The 20,217-nt window shown below is 44.4% G+C and overlaps 1 protein-coding gene across 3 annotated transcripts in view; it reads right to left on the reverse strand.

The window, feature by feature from the left end:
• Window positions 1-14,636, reverse strand: part of SCAF1 (SR-related CTD associated factor 1) — a 49,654-nt gene extending 35,018 nt beyond the window's left edge. The window contains exons 1-3 of one of the 3 annotated variants that reach the window (XM_077457184.1): window positions 14,454-14,635; window positions 11,914-12,110; window positions 11,050-11,104 (exon numbers count right to left, since the gene is read on the reverse strand). In XM_077457184.1, coding sequence (XP_077313310.1) covers window positions 11,050-11,104; window positions 11,914-12,087 — 229 coding nt within the window. In that variant the 5' untranslated portion in view covers window positions 12,088-12,110; window positions 14,454-14,635. Of the gene's footprint in view, window positions 1-11,049; window positions 11,105-11,913; window positions 12,111-14,326 lie in introns of all 3 variants that reach the window. The other 2 variants (XM_077457181.1, XM_077457183.1) reach the window with 2 other exon arrangements.
• Between the last annotated feature and the right edge of the window lie 5,581 nt (window positions 14,637-20,217).

Here is a 20,217-nt window from a genome sequence, read left to right on the forward strand (position 1 = left end):
CTCTCGCATCGTGTCCCCAGTCTCCGACCCTCTCCCGCATCGTGTCCCCAGTCTCCGACCCTCTCCCGCATCGTGTCCCCAGTCTCCGACCCTCTCTCGCATCGTGTCCCCAGTCTCCGACCGTGTCAAACACATTGCTAATAGTATTAGCAAAATTTCTATTCGGTGCACCTCTAGCAGACATGATACAGGAGAGAGTCAGACTGCAGGCATGATACAAGAGATTAATGCAGCCTCACCAGTGCCCGCCAGATGCAACAGCCCGCCAGTGCCCATCATGTACAGCCCGCCAGTGCCCATGCCATGCAGCCTGCCAGTGCCAGGTAGCGTGATCTCATGCTGTGTGTCAGAGCTGGATATGAATCGCTGTGCAGCCGCTGTAACGATGCCCCGCCTCCTATGACACATGGCACAATGATTCCTAGCATTGAATCAGTTTGCGGTCTAGCACAAGAGGCGGTCTAGAAGGCAGGACATGGTTACAGTGGCTGCACAGCGATTCAATCTCTGACAGAGTGAGATCGCGCTACCAGGCACTGGGGAGGCTGCATCCCACTCAGGAAAAGAGCAGGAGGGAGGGGAGACTGTGGGGCAGGCTGGGATGAGCGCTGCCCCTTTTTCGGCTCCATTATTGACACTATTTTTTCCTTTTGGCCGCACCACTAACCAAAACCATATATGAGGTCAAACCTAAACACTTTCAATTTGTATGCAATCAGGTAGGCCCTTGAATTACATAGCTGTAATGTAAAGTAAATTTAAAGGAAATTGAGAACACAAATTGTATATTGTGTATCCACCTTTAAGCAGGTAACTACCAGTTCAACCTGTGTAGGTGTCCGTGTCTTTAATTATTTCCTATATCCCAGTATGTCGTGCATCGATGCACATCTAAGGGTCTCTTAAAACTATCAATACTCCCCGAGTTCCTCATCCTTATTACCCCAACAGTGAAAACCCCCCCACAGTTTAAGGTTAAACCGCTTCTACCCCAATCTCAATGTGTGTCCCCGTGTCCTTACACTCCTTGAAACTGAATATTTTTTTTCCTATGCTGGATCGCATGAGCCATTTGTAAATCACTATCATAACTCCTCTCAATTGTCCTTTCTCCAGCAAGAAAAAAAATAAAATAAAATTTAGTGTTAGCAGCCTTTCCTTGTAATTGAGGTCCTCCAATCCCCTTATTAGTTTTGATTCCCTTCTCTGGGCTCTCCCCAGCACATTCCTTCTGAGGACTGGTGACCAGAACTGGACAGAATACTGCAGATGTGGTCTAACCAATGTTTTCTGGTAGGATTAGGCCCCTTTCACACTGGGGCGGTGTGGGCGTCGGCAGTAAAGTGAAGCTATTTTTAGTGGCGCTTTATCGTCATTTTAGCAGCAGTAAAAGCGCCCCGCTAGCGGCTGAAAAAGTGGTTAAAACCTCTCGCAAGCACAGCTTTGCTGGCGGTATAGCCGTGCTGCACCACTGATTTCAAGGGGTAGGAGCGGTGAATACACCGCTCCTTCATCGCTCCAAAGATGCGGCTAGCAGGACTTTTTTTTTTCTTAACGTCCTGCCAGCGCACAAGCCCTCCGGCTTTCACACTGGAGTGAAAGGAGACGCTTTTTTCAGGTGCTATTTTTTGCGCTGTAGCGCCTGAAAAATGCCTCAGTGTGAAAAGGGGCCTTATAGTCTAAACGTAAAACAGTAGGCATATTTAGCACTTGAAGATTATTCCGGCCAAAGAATTGAGAGCCCAAGCATTTAATGCACCCAAACACGCTCACAAAAATGCTGCTTTAAGTGTTTTTGACACTGCGTTTCTCCTGCTAGGAGAAATGCATTGAAGAGAGCTGGGCAAATGCCCAGTGTGCATGGCGCCTAACACTTTAAAGTGCATCTCTGGTGTTCTAGATTTTGAGCCATGTTGCACTGGGGATGCTGATGCTAGTGAGAATGCAGAAAGGACACCAGTTTGGTATGTGTTGCTCCCTTGTCTGCTGCAAATCCTAATTTGCCATCAAGGGAGAGACACAGGGTCTTCACTCTCTGCAGTGTCCTCCATAGAACACAAATCTCCCTGTGAAAAGCTGAGTGCCGTTTAGCCCAACGCGATTTTGTACCAGGAGTGGGATAGGATGTTCCCATACCACTGCTGGAGCACAGCGCTCTATACTGTATGTAGCCGTTGGAGGCCTGTTCACACCAGAACACAGTGCAGGAATCCCATGCTCCATGTGAGTTTCCCACATCGCGTTCAAAACGCACTGGGTATGCGATCTGCTGCAGGTATGAATTTCATCTTAAATCCTACCGCAGTACCATGCAATCTGGTTACAGTGTGGTTTCAAACGTACTGCATGCACTACTTTTGGTGTGATTTCAACCCATTTGGAAAATCACATCGCATAGGAAATTGCACAGAGCGTGTTCCTGTGCGATTCCAGTGTGAACTGTCACTTAGCAAAGCAAATACCGGTAGTCTCTTTGGACCAGCTTGGCTTTAAACTTCACTAAAAGCCAGCTCCTATTTCGGAGTGAGATTTGTCCAGACCTGGGTTAACTAATGGATTTAACTTTAACTATAACTATACTGACAGTTTTAGTTATAAGTAGTAGCAGATGTCACTGATTGAGATACAAATAGCTGACTTAACAGGGTTAGTGTCAAGCAGGCCACAGATGGATCAGAATTTGTGCGGGAGAAATGCTGCGAGAGAGTTATTGTTGATGGGGGAATCAAACAATTTTTTTTTCCTTGAACCCGCGGCTGAAGGAAAGAAAAGTGCATAACATATGACCCGTTTTGTAATCACAGATGATTGATAACAAGGTCCATGCTCCGTTACATAAATGGTAAAGCTCTGAAGTCTTTGGGCACAACCACATTAGAGAGAAAAATACATTTCACACTTAAAGCGGAGTTACACCCAAAAGTGGAACTTACTCTCATTTGTCTCCTCCTCCTCCTCCTCCTCTCCGGTGCCACATTCGGCACCTTTCAGGGGGGGTGGGAACAGGTATCCTGTACCCACTCCCGAGAGCCACGGCCATTGACGTCATCGATCAGCTCCCTTCCTCCTCCTTTCCCTGCTGCCGGGCCAGTAACAGAGAGGAGCGGTGCAGAGCCACACTGCCGGGTATCACTAAACCGCAATGGCAGCAGCACCCGACAGCTGATGGAAACATCAGCTGTGGTGCCAACATTCGCTGGACCCCAGTACAGGCAAGGGTCCTATTATTAAAAGCCGGCAGTTGCAGAATAGCAGTGTAGCTGCTGGCTTTTAATTATTGCAGCAGTAGGCGGTACACTGCTTTAAATTGCTAATAGGGCTTAATTTAGGGTAACAGCATCAACTTAATCAGAGTTTGTATTTAAAGACTTTCAAATAAAATAAATACCATTTTTAAAACCTAAAAGGATAAATGAACCTTTTGGAACATGTTCCATGTTTCACCCATATTTAGGGTGGAACGTGTAATATGTTTCAGGTCCTGTCACCAATTCCGGTGATGCCACGGCGCTGTTGCAAAGTGGGGGGGGGGGGGGATCTTCTCCACCTACCCACTTTCACTTTTTGAAAAAGAAAGCGGCTGTGCAGGGCTCCACCCACATGGCCGCAACATTCATTCAGTTTCCTGTGAATTAACGATCTACAACTACCGTCAGCCATTGGGTTGATGGGTTGTACTTTTTAATGAACTGTGAGGACGTTGGTGAGCGCCTTTGTAGTTCATTGATTCTTACTGCTCTCAAGTAACTGCCTGCCCATACGAGGTACAGTAAGACAGTAAGACAGGAGCCCTGCATTGCAACCATAATTGTGAGTGCAATGCCCTGCAGGCTCCCAAGGAAAAAAAATGTTTTTCCTGCAAAAAAAGTGCATTTTTTTGCGAAAAGGGGAACTTTAAAGTAAAGCAAAAGTTCTATTACAGAAAAGACCATCAGTGAACAAGCTTTAATTACCACATTGTCCTGACTAATATGAATTGTACCAAAAAAGGCGATCCTCACACTTCAGTGCAGTTTTTAGGCAGGATTAACGTGCAATGTTAGTCTCAAATTCATGGGAAATACTTCCTTTCAATTTAAATACAAATATCCTCTTTTGGCATGTAAAGAGTGCAGGGCACAGCTGGGGTCACAGAACACATTTGTCTCACAAAGAGTAAAAAGGATGTCATTTAGAGACAAAAAGTGAATCTCTGTCATCTTTTCACATTCTCAGTGAGAACAGACACCTGCTCTGTTGAGCTGGTTACATCCGTTTACTATAAGAGCTCCTTTATGGCCTTAGTATAGTTTGAGAATGGTTTGGTGAATATTTTTCCTGCTGCTCACTGCACAACAGGCTGACAATGCAGACAGGCTGGCTTAAAGATACTATTCCCCTAGCTGTCAGGCAGATTCAAACGACTAGTATTTTCCACATCACTGACCTGGAACAAGGATGCAGATAAGCAATTCTGGATTCACTCTGAATTCCCTGATCTTCATATTAGTCCCAGGTAAGTGTCTCCAATTATAAAATAGCCAGAAAGAGCCAGACAACTAGCATTTTCAGAAGGTCAGGAATTACAGGCTCCTTTTGTCACTCAGTATAGTTTCCCGTAATACCCTTTCATTACCAGGCCGTTTTTCGGCTCCGATAGTTGGCTAGTAATCAATCATGTAATAGAGTTCCGCAAATTAATTTTATATAATTTTTTGAGACAGAGCTTTCTATTGGTGGTATTTAACCACTTACTGACCATCCACAGTACATTTTACATATCAAAAAACAAAAGGAACACGAGACACACACCCTATTGAGTAAACTCCACAATGATTTATTGAACAATTCTAAAAAAACAGCATCAAGTAAAATATGTCCTCCCTGACCCCCCACAATACCAAGGACCAAATATATTGAAACAAAAAAGAAAACCATTTCCCTTGCTTTCTGTAAAGAAAACATTAAAGCGGAACTTAACTCTAAAGGGCAAGTTCTAATTAATGTCCACCTCCCCCCTACTGTACCAGATTTGGCACATTACATTTTTTGTGGGGGAGCAGGTACCCAATCTTGATAGGTATCTGCTCCCACTTCCACTGGGATCGCCTACACAATTCTCAAGAAATATCCCAGACAGCCTGAACTTTTGAGTGACAAAATCTCCACCCTGTCCTGCCCTAACCTAGCCACTTTTGTCTACAAAAGCTCACCGTCTTCCTCCCTAGACAAGCTTGCCCCCCTCACTACACGCAGAATCAGGTCGCGACCACTACAACCCTGGCAGACGACACCAAAAGTCTCAGAAAACATAGCCGCGCTCTTCAGCGTCTGTGGCATAAGACTAAAGTTCCACTGAATATTTCAAACAATATAAAGCTGCCCTCCTTAAAATACTATTTCTGTCTTGACACTGCCAAACAGACCTATTTTATCACACTCATTAAACCGCCTGCCGACTAGCCGCCGTCATACTGCGGCAGGTCGGCACGATCCAGTGAACCGGTTCCTTTAAACGGGATAGCAGGCGCACGCCCGCTGCACTGCGGGGGGTGCCAATGTGCACCCGGGCAGGCACAAGAGCCAGAACAGGGACATGTGTTTGTAAACACACAAATCCCTGTTCTGAGAAGAGGCAGATCTCATTTCCTTCAGTCACTCCCAACCCCTTACAGTTAGAACACACACACTAGGGAACACAGTTAACCCCTTTCCTGCCAGTGACATTTATAAAGTAATCAGTGAATTTTTATAGCAATGATCGCTGTGTAAATGTCAATGGTTCCAAAAATGTGTCAAAAGTGTCCGATGTGTCTGCCAAAGTCACAGTCCCGATAAAAATCACAGATCGCCGCCATTACTAGTGAAAAAATTAAAAAAAAATTAATAAAAATGCCATAAATCTTTTCCCTATTTTGTAGGGGCTATAACTTTTGCGCAAACCAATATACGCTTATTGCGATTTTTATTACCAAAAATATGTAGAAGAATACATATCAGCCTAAACCAAGAAAACAATTGGGGATATTATAGCAAAAAGTACGAAATATTATGTTTTTTCTCAAAACTGTCACTTTTTTTGTTTATAGCGCAAAAAATAAAAACCGCAGAGATTCTCAAATACCACCAAAAGAAAGCTCTATTTGTGGGAAATAAAGGACATCAATTTTGTTGGGGTACAGCGTTGCATGACCGCGCAATCGCCATTTAAATTGACACAGTGCCGTATCGCAAACAATAGCTTGGATATTGAACAGCCAAATCTTCCAGTGCTGAAGTGGATGTAAACTCGAATTTATTATTTTTTTTTAATTAAGACTTCCATCTTGTATAGTACAGGATTTCATGTCATCTGTTCCCAGTCTTGCCACGAAGAGTTAATCCAGCTCTGAGCAATCCTCTTACTGTTTTTAGCTCACTGAAAATATATCAGACAGAAATAGGAGTCCATTTCTCACCCTTGCTGTGAGTGACAGGTGATTTACACATCTCATGCAGGAGCCTGAGAGACATTCTGTGTACTAAAAAGATACCCTCCACCTCTCCCAGGATTGGCTACTCCACACCTCAGCATGATTGGGCATGTGTTGACTTTTCTGGGTTTTGACTAGATGTTGGTGATCATAGGAGAAGTTCAGTGTAAGAAATACACAGGAGAAAATGCATTTTGACAAGGGAGGGTGTAGAGGTGGGCGGGGAGTCTGACATCACGACTCCACCCACCGATCTCCGACAACAGACCCACCCACAGAAACTGCATTTTTTTTGGGTCTCATAACAGACTGAGAGGAGACATTTGACAGGTAAAGACACATGCAGGAGGCATGTATATCCTTATAGATAACCACTATGGCAGTAGTTTAGAAAGGATGAGAGTGGGTTTATATCCACTTCAACACCTTCTTATTCAGCCCACGTCAACTCTTCTCTCCCTTTAACACTCTACTCTGCCCTCCACCCTCTAATTCACTCACTGCCCAGGAGATCACCAATCGCTTCAAAAATAAGATTGATGCAATTCATGAGGAGATCTCCAATGCACAGAAACCTCCCCCAATCAACACCCCATGTCCACAGAAAAAAATCATTACTTCCTTCATTCAACCCTGCTAGTATTAACATTTAACATTACATTTACAGTAGCTAAACATTTATCCAACACTCATCTAACCACCTGCCCCCTGGATTCTGCTCCCCAAATGCTAAGCTCATCCTCTGACTCGATTGTACACACTAAAGCCCCGTACACACGAGCGGACTTTTCGACATCCAAACTCCGACGGACCGAGTCCGTCAGACTATCCGATCGTGTGTGGGCTGCAACGGACTTTAGCTTCGCCAAAGTCTGACGGACTTTAGAAATGAAGCATGCTTCAAATTTTCCCGACGGAACTCCGCCGGACCCGGTCCCCTTCGAAAAATTCGCTCGTGTGTGTGCTACTCCGACGGACTAAAACCGACGCTAGGGCAGCTATTGGCTACTGTCTATGAACTTCCTACGTCTAATCCAGTCGTACGTCATCACGTTCGACTCCGTCGGAGTTTGGTGTGATGGTGTGTGGTCAAGTCCGTTCGGTCGAAAAGTCCGCCAGAACTCCGTCGGAACTCCTTTGGAGGTCTGTCGGACATAAGTCCTCTCGTGTGTACGGGGCTTTACTCACATTTTTAACCTCTCCCTCTCGTGGCATCTTCCCAACTCTCTAAAACATGTGCTAGTCAACCCTGTACTTAAAAAGCCCTCACCAATCTTAACAACCTACGCCCCATCTCCTTACTCGCCCTCTCCTGCAAACTTCTTGAAAGCCTGGTCTACAACCGTGAGTGACAATCCGATCATGAACAAACTTCTTGATCCCCTTCAGTCCGGATTTTACCCTCAACACTCCACAGAAATTGCTCTACTTAAACTCACAAATGACCTACTAATGGTTAAAACCAACGGACACTGTTCTTTACTACTTCTCCAGACCTCTCTGCTGCCTTTGACACAGTGGACCACCCCCTCCGCCTCAAAAAAACTCAACTCAACTCCTTTGGTCTCCGTGACTGTACTCGTCGCTGGTTCTCATCCTACCCATCCCACCGCTCCTTCAGTGTCACTTACAAATATTACTTACAAATACTTCCCCCTCTCCTCTTCCTTTCTCTGTTTTTGCACCTCTACTTTTCTCAATCTACACCACCTCCCTGGGTCAGTTGATTGCCTCCCATGGCTTTCAACATCATTTCTACACTGATGACACCTAAATCTGTCTTTCCACCCCCCCCCCCCCCCCCCAAGCTCTGTCTACTCACGCATCACCAACTTACTATCAGACATAACATCGGCTCAACCTGTCCCCCCACACCAAGGTCCTAGATGTAATCCTGGGCTCTGAACATTTTAGGCCCCACATGATATCGCTATACAAAATTTGCCGCCTCAGCCTTGACAAAATCTCCAAGATATGCCCCTTCCTAACCAATGTTATAACAAGGCTTCTAATCCACTCCCTGGTCATCTCTCGCCTCAACTACTGCAATTCCCTCCTCACTGCCTTTCCTCCAAATAGGCTATCCCCACTTCAACCCATCATGAACGCTGCTGCCAGGCTCAACCACCTCAAAAAAACTTACAGTCTGCTATAACCCTCTGCCAACCCCCTCCATTGGCTGTCACTCAACCAACAGATTTAATTCAATATAATAACAAAGCCATCCACATCACTAACCTAGTCTTAAAATACCAACCTAATTATTCTCTTCGCTCCTCCCAAGACCTCCTGTTCTCCAACTCCCTTGTCACCTCAGTCCATGCCCACCTTCAGGACTTCTCCGGAGCCTCTCCTACCATCTGGAACGCTCCAACTCAATCTGTCTATCTCCTCCTTTCAGACGATCCTGAAAACTCATCTCTAAACAGAAGTCTATCTGGCCCCCACCTAACACTACCACTTTTTCTCCATCCCCCAGTTATTACCTCTTGCATCTCTTGACCTAATCTCTTAGATTGTAAGCTCTAAGGAGCAGGGCCATCTGATATTAAAGTGTATTGTATCTGCACTGTCTACCCTCAAGTTGTAAAGCTCTGCATAAACTGTTGGCACCATATAAATCCTGTATAATAATAATTAGAGCTTTGAAAAGTTTTTCATTGCGGTCCATGCCCCCTTCCCTATTTGGCCTGTTTACTGTTGTCATCGAAAGTGAAAATAAAATAAAATTCCAAATTTTGGGTTGGCACCAGAACAGGAGTAAAGAGCAAATCTTCCAATGGGGAGACTAGTTCTGGTGACACCCCAGGATTTCCTCACTTTCTGTTTTGGCTATGCAAAAGGAAATGAAGGGAACTCTGCCCAATGGGACATAGATGGCAAAAGGAAAAAAAAAAAAAAAAAAAAAAAAATAAACTGACAGGGGCATGACCCTCCCTTACTCTATCCAAAATGAAAAAGTAAGTTTTGCCTTCAGTTCTACTTTAACAGCAAAGTACTCGAGGGGGAAAAAAAAAAAATCTGTAAAAGTTTATTATGCTGCCAAGAGCAAAAAAAGATTCAATTCTCAGACTTGGTAAAAAAATTGTAGTTTACAGAGAAACCACAGAAATTGTCCAAACTGTGCAACTATAAGCACCCTGACACTTGCACAAAGGTTAAACCCTAGGATTCATTTACACCAGAAGCATGAACTGATGTTCCTAACAAGCAATCCGTGCTCAAAACGCTTCCCAGAAATGCTTGAATTTGATAGGTCACTTCCTCACAGTTTGTTTTAACCTCTAGAATGCACTGTATGCAGTTGCAGTGCAATCTTTTGGCACCAGGGGAGGAAGTGGGAGCTGGGTGCCTGTCTAAACTGGGTACTTGCCACCCCCCAAAAAAAATGACATGGCAAATGTGGCATGTCATGGTGTCCCCAGTACTTAAAGCGGAAGTTCCATTTTTAGGTGGCACTACTCTTTGATGATCTTATTCTTCGCTCCCATTGACTTCCTCCTCTTCATTTGACTAGTTCACCGAAGCTACTTTGCTGCTCGGTCAGTATAAGAACTCTGACATCATGACATTTAGGACAACAAAGGCCTTCTATGTGCAGGACAGCAGAAGAAAGCACTTACTGCCAGCAGAACGAGGCAGAGGGGAAATGTTTGTTCTCATTTCTTTCCCCCCTAGCCAAACATTTACCCTGCATGGGTTAATTTACATCAGTACTTTAAAGCTGAACTCTAGGCTGATATAAACCACACAAAACGAATAAAGCTCTGTAGTCATTAATAGATCATTAAACTTATTCTTGTCTTTCAAGTAGTACAATTATCTAGATTTGAAGCAGAGGTCAAACTGGGAGAAGGAGAAACAGAACAGGGAGCCAGTCAGCTGTTCTGCAGTGCTCATAAAAAAGAAGCCTGACAATGTGATGAGCTCATCAGCCTGCTGCTTCTCTTTGCAATGCTCAGTCACAGGCTGAAGAAGGGACAATACTTGTGTTACTTAACTGCCGTGAAGAAAAATCAGGCCTCCTGGCCAGACGGGGCAGTGCAGTGGGGCACAACTGCATAAACCTAAGAACTGGATGGACAGCTATACAAATCCTTTGGGAAACAAAACAATGCCTGCATTTCATCAGTGCATTTAGCCATTTGGCTGAAATTCCGCTTTAACTGTGGGTGGGAAATATAAAAAACTGAAGAGGGAAGAAAATAAGTGCCAAGAAGGTAATGGCACTGGCGAAAAACATCCTAAGGACCCTAGTGTGACAATGTAAGAATATTAACCATTGAACTAACATGCCATGCATCCAGACTGTGGGGACATCCTTCTTAAAAAAGGAGCTCCAGTCATTTTTGTTTATTAAAATTCAGCAACTAAAAAAAAAAAAAAAGAAAAGAAAAAAAAGAGTGTAGTTGGTGACTTGGGAGCGGTTACTTGTCAAAACAACAGGTAACCAAAAAGTATTACATGTCAAATGTGAGTGCTTAAAGCAGAACTTCCCCTTTTGGATGGAACTCCACATTTAAAGTAAAGCTCAAAAAAAGTTCATACAAAAAAACGTATTTAAAATACAATAACATTTTTAAGAAATGGCATTTACCTGTAACTCTGCACAGCTTCTTCTTGCTCTTACTCACAACTTGCTGTAAAAATTTCTACAATAAGATAGAAGCAGCAAGGTCAGGAAATGATATAGTGTTGCAAGCCTACATGACTGAAAATAACTTGAATTGACATTTTGGGTCTTGTGCCACATAAATTAGTAAACCTTTTAACTGATCAAATATATAACAAATGGATCTGATCATAGTAGAAAGCAGATAACTGTCTGCTAGATTTTATTAACCATTCAAAGAATTCAGGCTAAGATATGTTTCCTGCCGTGGACCACTCAGATCTTTATACATAATGGTGCAGAGAGAAATCTGTGATTGCAGGAGAGGCCGGTCAAGTGACTGGGCTTTTCTCCTTTTGGCATTTTTTCAGCCCTTTATTGTAATAAATGGCACCCCCTTCAGATGACGTGTTAAGAACACTGCTGTGCTTTATAAGTGTGCAGACTGACATTATTCTGATAAAGTGATAAAGGGGGAGTTGAGCGCTCTAAACATGTTGGCTTTATCCACTAATCTTCCATGAAGATTCATAAATCTATACTGGACTTATCCTTTTTTTGGACTACTCAGGAGACCTATAGGGATACTCTATATGTTGAAGAGTTGGCTCCTTAGACTGAAACAAACACCAGTTAAAGCTTGCCTTTGGGCCCAGTGCCTCACCAGCATGGATTTAGTATTTTTTTTTTGTTTTTGTTTTTTTATTAAGCAGCGGTATTGGTCATACAACTGGTTTATAAATGGGGTCCAAATTCTCATCGTCTTACTACTGGTTACACCACATACTGTACACATGCCTTAAAAACTTGCCCCCTATATATCTTGAGCTCAAAAGCCTAAAGAATTACCAAAAAGATGTCTGGGTTCAGCACTTCTGATGTATTATATTCGGAGGAATTGCCAAAGTGGAAGGCATGTTCATCTTCGGTTTCAGCAACATCCAGTGCCCTATTAGAGTCTGGCGTTGCCTCCTTATCACCATCCTCCTTGGTTTCTTTTGGTTCCTGGCGGTCTCCTGCCATCACTACAGCCTGGAGTAACAGACCTAACAGAAAAATAATGGACAACATCTATTACAACTGTCACTGGTAATTTAATAAATCATTCCAGAATAAATACAAAATTTCAATCCAACATTTGTCTCACTTGATAGAAAGATAGGAATGTCAGTGCTGGTATTATTTATATCAACTTATACCAATTGAAAAGAAACAGAATTGAACTCATATCTGGGCCAAAGAATAAGGTGATGCAGAAAGTCTCGGTCCAAGGTGGAAGCAGAGGGAACATGAAACTCTTCTATGTGATCATAGAGAGAGTTGAAATCCACACTCAATTTTAAACCCTTTCACAATTGTTTTTCTGATGCATGAATTGAAGTCTGAGGGAGTGTTACAGTCTGCTATGTCAGGGTTTAATAAAGTTTGATGAGATCCGATATCATTTGTGTGTGATTCCCTGCTTTTCTACTAAGTTTATTGGGCATGGTCAGGCTCTGTTGGGTTGGCACCTGGATTTCCAGAAGGAAACTTCATGTGAGCTTGGAGTGGGGTTAGAACAGGAGTAGCACAAGGTGAAAAAGGTATGCTGTGACTTACTGAAAAGTTCACTAGAAAACGAATGAGTGCTTCTAGGTCTTCTATACATTAAATCCGCTCATAGATCTACACTTGAGTGCAGTAGACCAGCTACAACAGGGATAGACAAAAAGTAATGGGTGCTAGAGCAAGCACACAGTACTTTTAGTAGCATCCTGAGGATTGTAAAGCGATGTGTGTGCAGGCTCAGACTGGTCTGGTGGAGGAACCTCTGATGGGCCTCCGCTTCCTAAAAATACAGAGCCATTGCCATAGGCCAGTGATGGCGAACCTTGGCACCCCAGATGTTTTGGAACTATATTTCCTACGATGCTCATGCACTCTGCATTGTAGTCGAGCATCATGGGAAATGTAGTTCCAAAACATCTGGGGTGCCAAGGTTCGCCATCACTGCCATAGGCTGTAAATGACAGCTCATAAGGCTGTCAGTTACAAAGCCTGCCCTGCTTGTTAACATTTGTGGCCCACCAAACTTCATGATGTTTCAGGGGCCTGACTGACATCACTCATATTTAGGTGACAGTACTTCTGGCAATACTGGCATAGGTCTTGTGATGGTGCCAGAATTAAGTCGGATGGTGCAAGAACTGTGTCTAATTGGAGGTGTGACCCGGGGTTCCCCGGTCGCGAGAACTGGGTCTGACCCAAGGTTCCCCGACGCGAGAACGGTCTGATCTGAGGTGTGATGGTGCAGGAAGTGGGTCTGATCTGAGGTGCGATGAAGGAATTGGATCTGGCCTGAGATTTAATATTGCAGGGATTGGGACTAACCCGATTTCTGATGATGCAGCTGCTCTGAGGATTTTTTGTGACGAAATTGGGTCTAAGCTGATGCAGAAACCAGGTCTGACTGTGCAGGAATCGGGGCTGCTCTGAGGTTTGACAGGGCAGGAATCGGGGCTGCTCTGAGGTTTGGGAATAGGGGCTGCTCTGAGGTTTGACGGTGCAGGAATCGGAGCTGTTCTTATAGAATTTGGGGTGATCTGCACTTTACGTTGCACTATGTTTATCAGACACTTTCACATGAGCATCATCTGGTGATGGATCTGTTTACAGTGTGGAGCAGAATAAGAATTCCTTTCTGTATTCCCCTCTCTGGACCCATCTCAGGTCTATGGCCAGCCAACTAAAGACAGCCCTGAGTCTGCTCACATCACACCACCTCCGATCCATCACATTCATGCCCCGAAACACAGAGAAGGCCGCATAACTTCCAATTTTTGTTCTTCTGGACCTTCCCATAGACTTAGATGGAGCCTGAGGAAGTGAGAAGTGGAGATGATGGAGTGGAAGGGGCCGGTGACCCCGGAGATACAATGTACAACCACCATGGCTGCTCAGAGGGGGGGGGGGGGGGGGGCATCTGATCCTGGGAGAGAGGGGGATGACAGACAGACATGACACTCCTAACAGACATTGCATATAAAATGATCCATAGTAGGAGATGGTGTCTGGTGTCACCCAGATCTGTAGATTACAATGCAATCCTCAGATCTGCACACAGACCTATATATTGTATATACATACAGCCCCCCCAAGTCCCCGGATCGGCCGGCCATGTCATCTCTATGCAGTGACCCCGGCCCCCCACTATACACGACATAACGGAGATGCGCCATACACATACAGCCGGCTCCCCGGCCTTTCTCTCTCTCTCTCTCACCTCTCCCTCCTCCTCCTCCTCCGCGTCTCCCCTCTCAGGGCTGTGTCAGTCAGGCCTTGTATTGGACTTCCCCAGCCGCTCTACAACAATGGCCTTTTTCCCGTCCCCCCAGCGGCCGCCATCTTACCCCGCTGCTCCAGCGGCTCCTAGCAGCCACAAAGCATGCTGGGCCTTGTAGTTCCGTGCCGCACACCTCCGCTGCGTAGTCCGGGAAGCCTCGGCCGCTGGGCGTACTACAGCTCCCACAGGGCACCACGGCCCTGCGTACGCTACCGGCACAGGCGAAGGGGGTGACGGGAGGTGTAGTTTGGGGTAGAGGAAGGCAAGGATTGGGTTGCGGCAGGGCGGGGGGACGGACGTACTGCTGCTCCCATAATGCAGCGCTGTGGGGCGGATGTGAGTCATGGCTCAGTCGGGTCGGGGTTGTAGTGTAGTGGAGAGGAGAGGAGAGGGAGTAGGAGGGCTGTACTTTGAGGGAGTTGAGTCCTAGGCTGGAGATGCACTGTGCCATACTACAATATTCTTTAGATTTACCAAAACTATATAATAGGGAGGCAACCTAAGCAATCCAGTCAGACTGGCCTTGTAGCAGCATGGAGTCGGTAGAGCTTAAGGAGGTTGTGTAGTGTAAGGCCAGCTAAGATAGCAGGGGCTGATGTGAATGTACAATATATATATAAAATGCTGCATTCATGGTCGGTGCTATATCATTTCCTGTAATAGAATAATAAACAGTGGTGAATGAGCACAGCATCCATCCATGTGAGGCCCTTGTTTGCCCACATAGAAACGCGCAACTGTTCCATGCATCCAGTCACATTCTTGTCGGTTGCATGGACAGCAACTGCATCCAATTTAACCACTTCCATACCGGGCCTGTTCTGCCACGCCTCTCCTACTTCTGAGCGCTAGCTACCAGGGACGGGGGCATTTTTAAATTATTTTTCTTTTAATTGAATTTTTTAATTTTTACTTTTTTGATCACTTATTCCTAATACAAGGAATGTAAACATCCCCTGTAATAGGAATCGTTTGTGACAGGTCCTCTTTATAGAGAGATGCGGGGTCAATAAGACCCCACATCTCTCCAAGCTGGAAAGCATGAGATTGTGGATTTTTTTTCCGATCCGCGATCGCAACTTTGTTTACATCCGCAGCCCGGATGTGACGTCATAACGTGGCGTCCGGGCGGAAATCTCTATGGTCGTCATTCAATGGGGGGCGATTCTTTCTCCGGGTCACCGATGGCATGGGAGAGCCCGGAGAAGCACCAGATGGCGGCGGGAGGGGTGGAATGTCCCCTCCTGTCGCCTCTAAGAATGATCAAGCGGTGGAACTGCCGATATGATTGTTCTTATGGCCCACAGAATCGCCGGCTGAAAACAAGGATATCTGAATGGTGCCTGTAGCTGCTGTCATCTTTCAGATATTCCCACTGAAAGTCAAGGACGTCATATGACATCCTTGGGCTGGAAGTGGTTAACATCCGTGATTGTGCACAGTGCCAAATGCACACTGTGTGTGTTCAGGGCTGTGCAACCACATAGATGTCAAATTGGGAGCAGCAATTGTGTCTATGCAACCACTGTATCCCAACTGCCATGAATGGGACTGGATGCATGGAACACCTGTGCACCCCCATGCGGGTAAACACAAACCTTCCACAAGCCTGCGCTGTAGTACGCCTGGTGACAGAGGCTTTACCAAGCTGTCATACCCATACCATGGCTTCAGTCCTTTTTGAGTCAATGATTGCATATAGTGAGGTGAAAAAAAGATTTCATCCCCTGCTTATTTTGTACATTTGCCCACAAACAAAGAAATGATCAGTTTATAATTTTAATGGTAGTTTTATTTTAACAGTGAGAGACAGAATAACAACAAAAATATCCAGAAAAAACGAGTTTCTAAGAAGTTCTAAATTGATTTGCATTTTAATGAGTGAAATGAGCGTTTGACCCCTTTGGAAAACATGACTTAGTACTTGGTGGCAAAACCTTTGTTGGCTATGAGGTCAGACATTTCTTGTAGTTGGCCACCAGGTTTGCACACATGTCAGGAGGGATTTTGTCCCACTCCGCTTTGCAGATCCTCTCCAAGTCATTAAAAGAGAAGTATGTTTTTTTTTTTGAAGATTAATACTTACCTAGGTGGTTGCAGCATCAGGCTGATGCTGCATCTGTCCCCCCGCCTCTTCACTGAAAGCCAAGCCACCGAACACAACCGATGGCTCGCTTCTCTCACCTCCTCGAGTGGAGAGCTGCTGACTGCCAGTCCTGCTCTCCTGCTCTGCTCCTCCACGCTCTTTGGAAAGCTGAGCTGTGGAGGGGAGGGGAGCGGTCTTCTTATCGGCTAGCTGAGAGGCTGAGACTGCCATCAGTCCAGGCAGCTGGCAGATCCAGACTTCCTAAGTTGGTATGACGCCCTGCCTGGACTGAACTTGGTGACATCAGCGGAGAGCGGACTTCAGACTGGTCTCCACTGAAAACAGGTCACAGGAGTGCAGCCCAGCCTAAAAAGCTGGACTTCCTCCTTTAAGATTTTAAGGCTGACATTTGGAAACTAGAACCTTCATCTCCCTCCACATATTTTCTAGGCCACTCCAGGACCTTAATGTGCATTCTCTTGAGCCACTCCTTTGTTGCTTTGGCTGTGTGTTTTGGGTCATTGTCATGCTGGAATACCCATCTGTGACCCATTTTTAATGCCCTGGCCGAGGGAAGGAGGTTCTCACCCAAGATTTGATGGTACATGGCCCCATCCATCATCCTTTGATGTGGTGAAGTTGCCCTGTCCCCTTAGCCAAAAAAACACCCCAAAAGCATAATGTTTCCACCTCCATGTTTGACGGGGAGAATGGTGTTCTTGGGGTCATAGGCAGCATTCCTTCTCCTCCAAACGGCGAGTTTACCTGATGCCAAAGAGCTTGATTTTGCAAGTGGGAGTCACAGACTGAGGCATGGAGCTCTGAAGGGACGGTACAGGTATGCCATCCCTTCAGAGCGTATGCACCAGTGACATCACTAGCTGCATGCAGTGTGTGAATATCTCCTAAACCATACAAGTGCCAAAAAAAGGGTTTACTTCCACTGTAAGAGATATTCCTTGTACCCACAGGTAAGCTTTATTATAAGCTTACCTGTAGGTACGCGTGACCAAGCTGTGTTATACATCTGTAAAGTAGAACCAAGGGCTGGGTCATGTTCATGTATTCAGCTATACTTCTGCGTCTTTGCATAGTAATCTGTGGTGGATCACTTTTCAGAGGTGTCAGACAAGCAATGGAGAGGCAATATGTCACCTCCTCACCACCTTTTAACCTTTAAATGCAGACCAACTGTGCCCAGAACTGCATTTATTACTCACAGCTGCAGGGCATTTGCAGCTCCGTTCCTTTTGAATGGCAGAGAGCACACCAATCAGCCATAATTTTATGACCACCCATCTAGATGGAAGACATACCAACTAAAAATAAAGCGTTAATGGATCTACTGATTACCAACAATACAGACCTAATCATGGATGTGGAAATATGGGGCAATTTAGGTAAAATCAATCACAGGTCAATTGGCTTCAGTATAAATCACAGAAATAGGAAACATAAGGGGAATACAAAGAGATTGAATTTCAAAAGAGCCAACTTCCCTAAACTACGAACCTTGCTAGAAGGCATAAATTGTGATAAAACCTTAGGAACAAAGAACATGGAGGAGTGTTTGGGTTTGTTTTAAGAGCATATTAAATAAGGGTATTAGCCAATGCATATTAGCCCCATAAAGAATGAGGAAGGACATCTGGTTACAAAGGATGGGGAGATGACTAAGGTATTGAATTTATTCTTCACCTCAGTCTTCACAAGGGAATCAGGGGGCTTCAGTAACCAAAACTGCAGTGTTTATCCTCATGACACATCACAGGAAGCACCTCCATGGTTAACAGAGGACATAATTAAAATTTAGACTTGGGAAACTTAACATTAATAAATCACCAGGACCAGATGGCTTTCAAATAGAATGAATTAAAATGTTTAAATTAATTAATTTAAAATTTGGATAGAAAAGATTATAATAAAATAGAAAATTGACTAGAAAACAATAGAATAGAATATATTATATTTTATTCTGTTCTATTGTTTTTCTAGTCTATTCTTTTATATTCTATTAAAATCTTTTCTATTCAAATTCAAATTCATTCTATACAAAATTCGAATGTCAAAAAAAAAAAAATATATATATATATATAATTTTTTTTTTTTTTAGACATTCGAATTTTGTATAGAATGAATTCGAATTTGAATAGAAAAGATTTCAATAGAATATAAAAGAATAGACTAGAAAAACAATAGAACAGAATATAATATAATATATTCTATTCTATTGTTTTTCTAGTCTATTCTCTATTTCCATTGTAATCTTTTCTATTCAAATTCGAATTCATTCTATACGAAATTAGAATGTCGGAAAGAAATATATATATTATAAAACCACCATCTTCCGAAATTCGAATTTATTATATAATGATTTCACCAAATCACCAAATTTGGGGTTTCTAGCACCAAGTGACCCTGAGATATGTGGCCCCAAATTCGGGTCGCAAAATGTCATTCTCTGCTGCAGAAAAGTGCTTGATATATTGTCTATATCAGAGAATGACATTTTGCGATCTGAATTTGGGGCCACATATCTCGGGGGCCACATTCTAGCTGTAAGTGGCCCCCGAGGTACGTATCTCGGGGTCACTTGGTGCTAGGAACCCCATAACTTTTGGCAGGTGATGTGGCAAGTGGACAGTCCACAACTTGGTCACGTGGCACTCATGGCAGGTCTCGTGGCCAGTCACGTGGCACTCGTGGCTAGTCATGTGGCCCCCGTGGCCGGTCAAGTGGCACCCGTGGCCAGTCACGTGGCACCCGTGGCTGGTCAAATGGCAGGTCATGTGGCACTCGTGGCCGGTCACGTGGCACTCATGATCGGACAAGTGGCACTCATGGCCGGTCACTTAGCACTCGTGGCCGATCAAATTTGGGGTTTCTAGCACCAAGTGACCCTGAGATATGTGGCCCCAAATTCGGGTCGCAAAATGTCATTCTCTGCTGCAGAAAAGTGCTTGACATATTGTCTATATCAGAGAATGACATTTTGCGACCTGAATTTGGGGCCACATATCTCGGAGGCCACATTCTAGCTGTAAGTGGCCCGTCGGAATTTCAAATCGGAACGAAACGAAATGCACATGTCTAGTCCAGCGTCCTAGATAGTGCAGCAAGAAAAATCAATGCCAGACACAGAAGCGGTCCCAGGTTCAAGTCTAGGTCCTGACAGTACTCCCCTCCTCCCAGGAGGTCCTCTAGATGTCTTAGGGTCAGGTATTTGAGGAAATCTCTGGTGAAATTCTCTTGATAATCTAGGGACATGAACGTGCTCCTCAGGTTCCCAGGAATCCTCCTGTGGTCCATAGTCTTTCCATCTTAATAGGTATTGTAGTTTACCAAGATGTATACAAGAGTCAAGAATCTTATCCAATATGAATTCTTCTTCCCCTTGCACCTGGACAGGGTCTGGTTGGGGACTTGTACCCCCCACCAGAAAGGCTTTAAAAGAGCCATATGAGAAACAGGATGGATCTTCATAGAAGGTGGTAGTTTAAGTTTGTAAGCCACAGGATTAATTTGTGAAATTACTTCAAAGAGTCCAATGAGCTTAGGACCAATTTTTCTGAGAAGGAAGTTTAAGTTATAAGTGTTTAGTGGATAGTCAGACCTTTACCTAATGAATAGGGAGGAATGGTTCGCCGGTGTCTAATTACAATTTCGTTATAGGATTCTTAAACTACTTGTAAAGTCTTCTTCAGTAATTCCTAATTATTTTGTAAAGCAAACACCCTTGCATTTA

This window comes from Lithobates pipiens, unplaced genomic scaffold (assembly GCF_037356315.1).
Source record: "Lithobates pipiens isolate NorthernLeopardFrog02 unplaced genomic scaffold, aLitPip1_a1.2 Scaffold_27, whole genome shotgun sequence".
Lineage (NCBI taxonomy): Eukaryota > Metazoa > Chordata > Amphibia > Anura > Ranidae > Lithobates > Lithobates pipiens.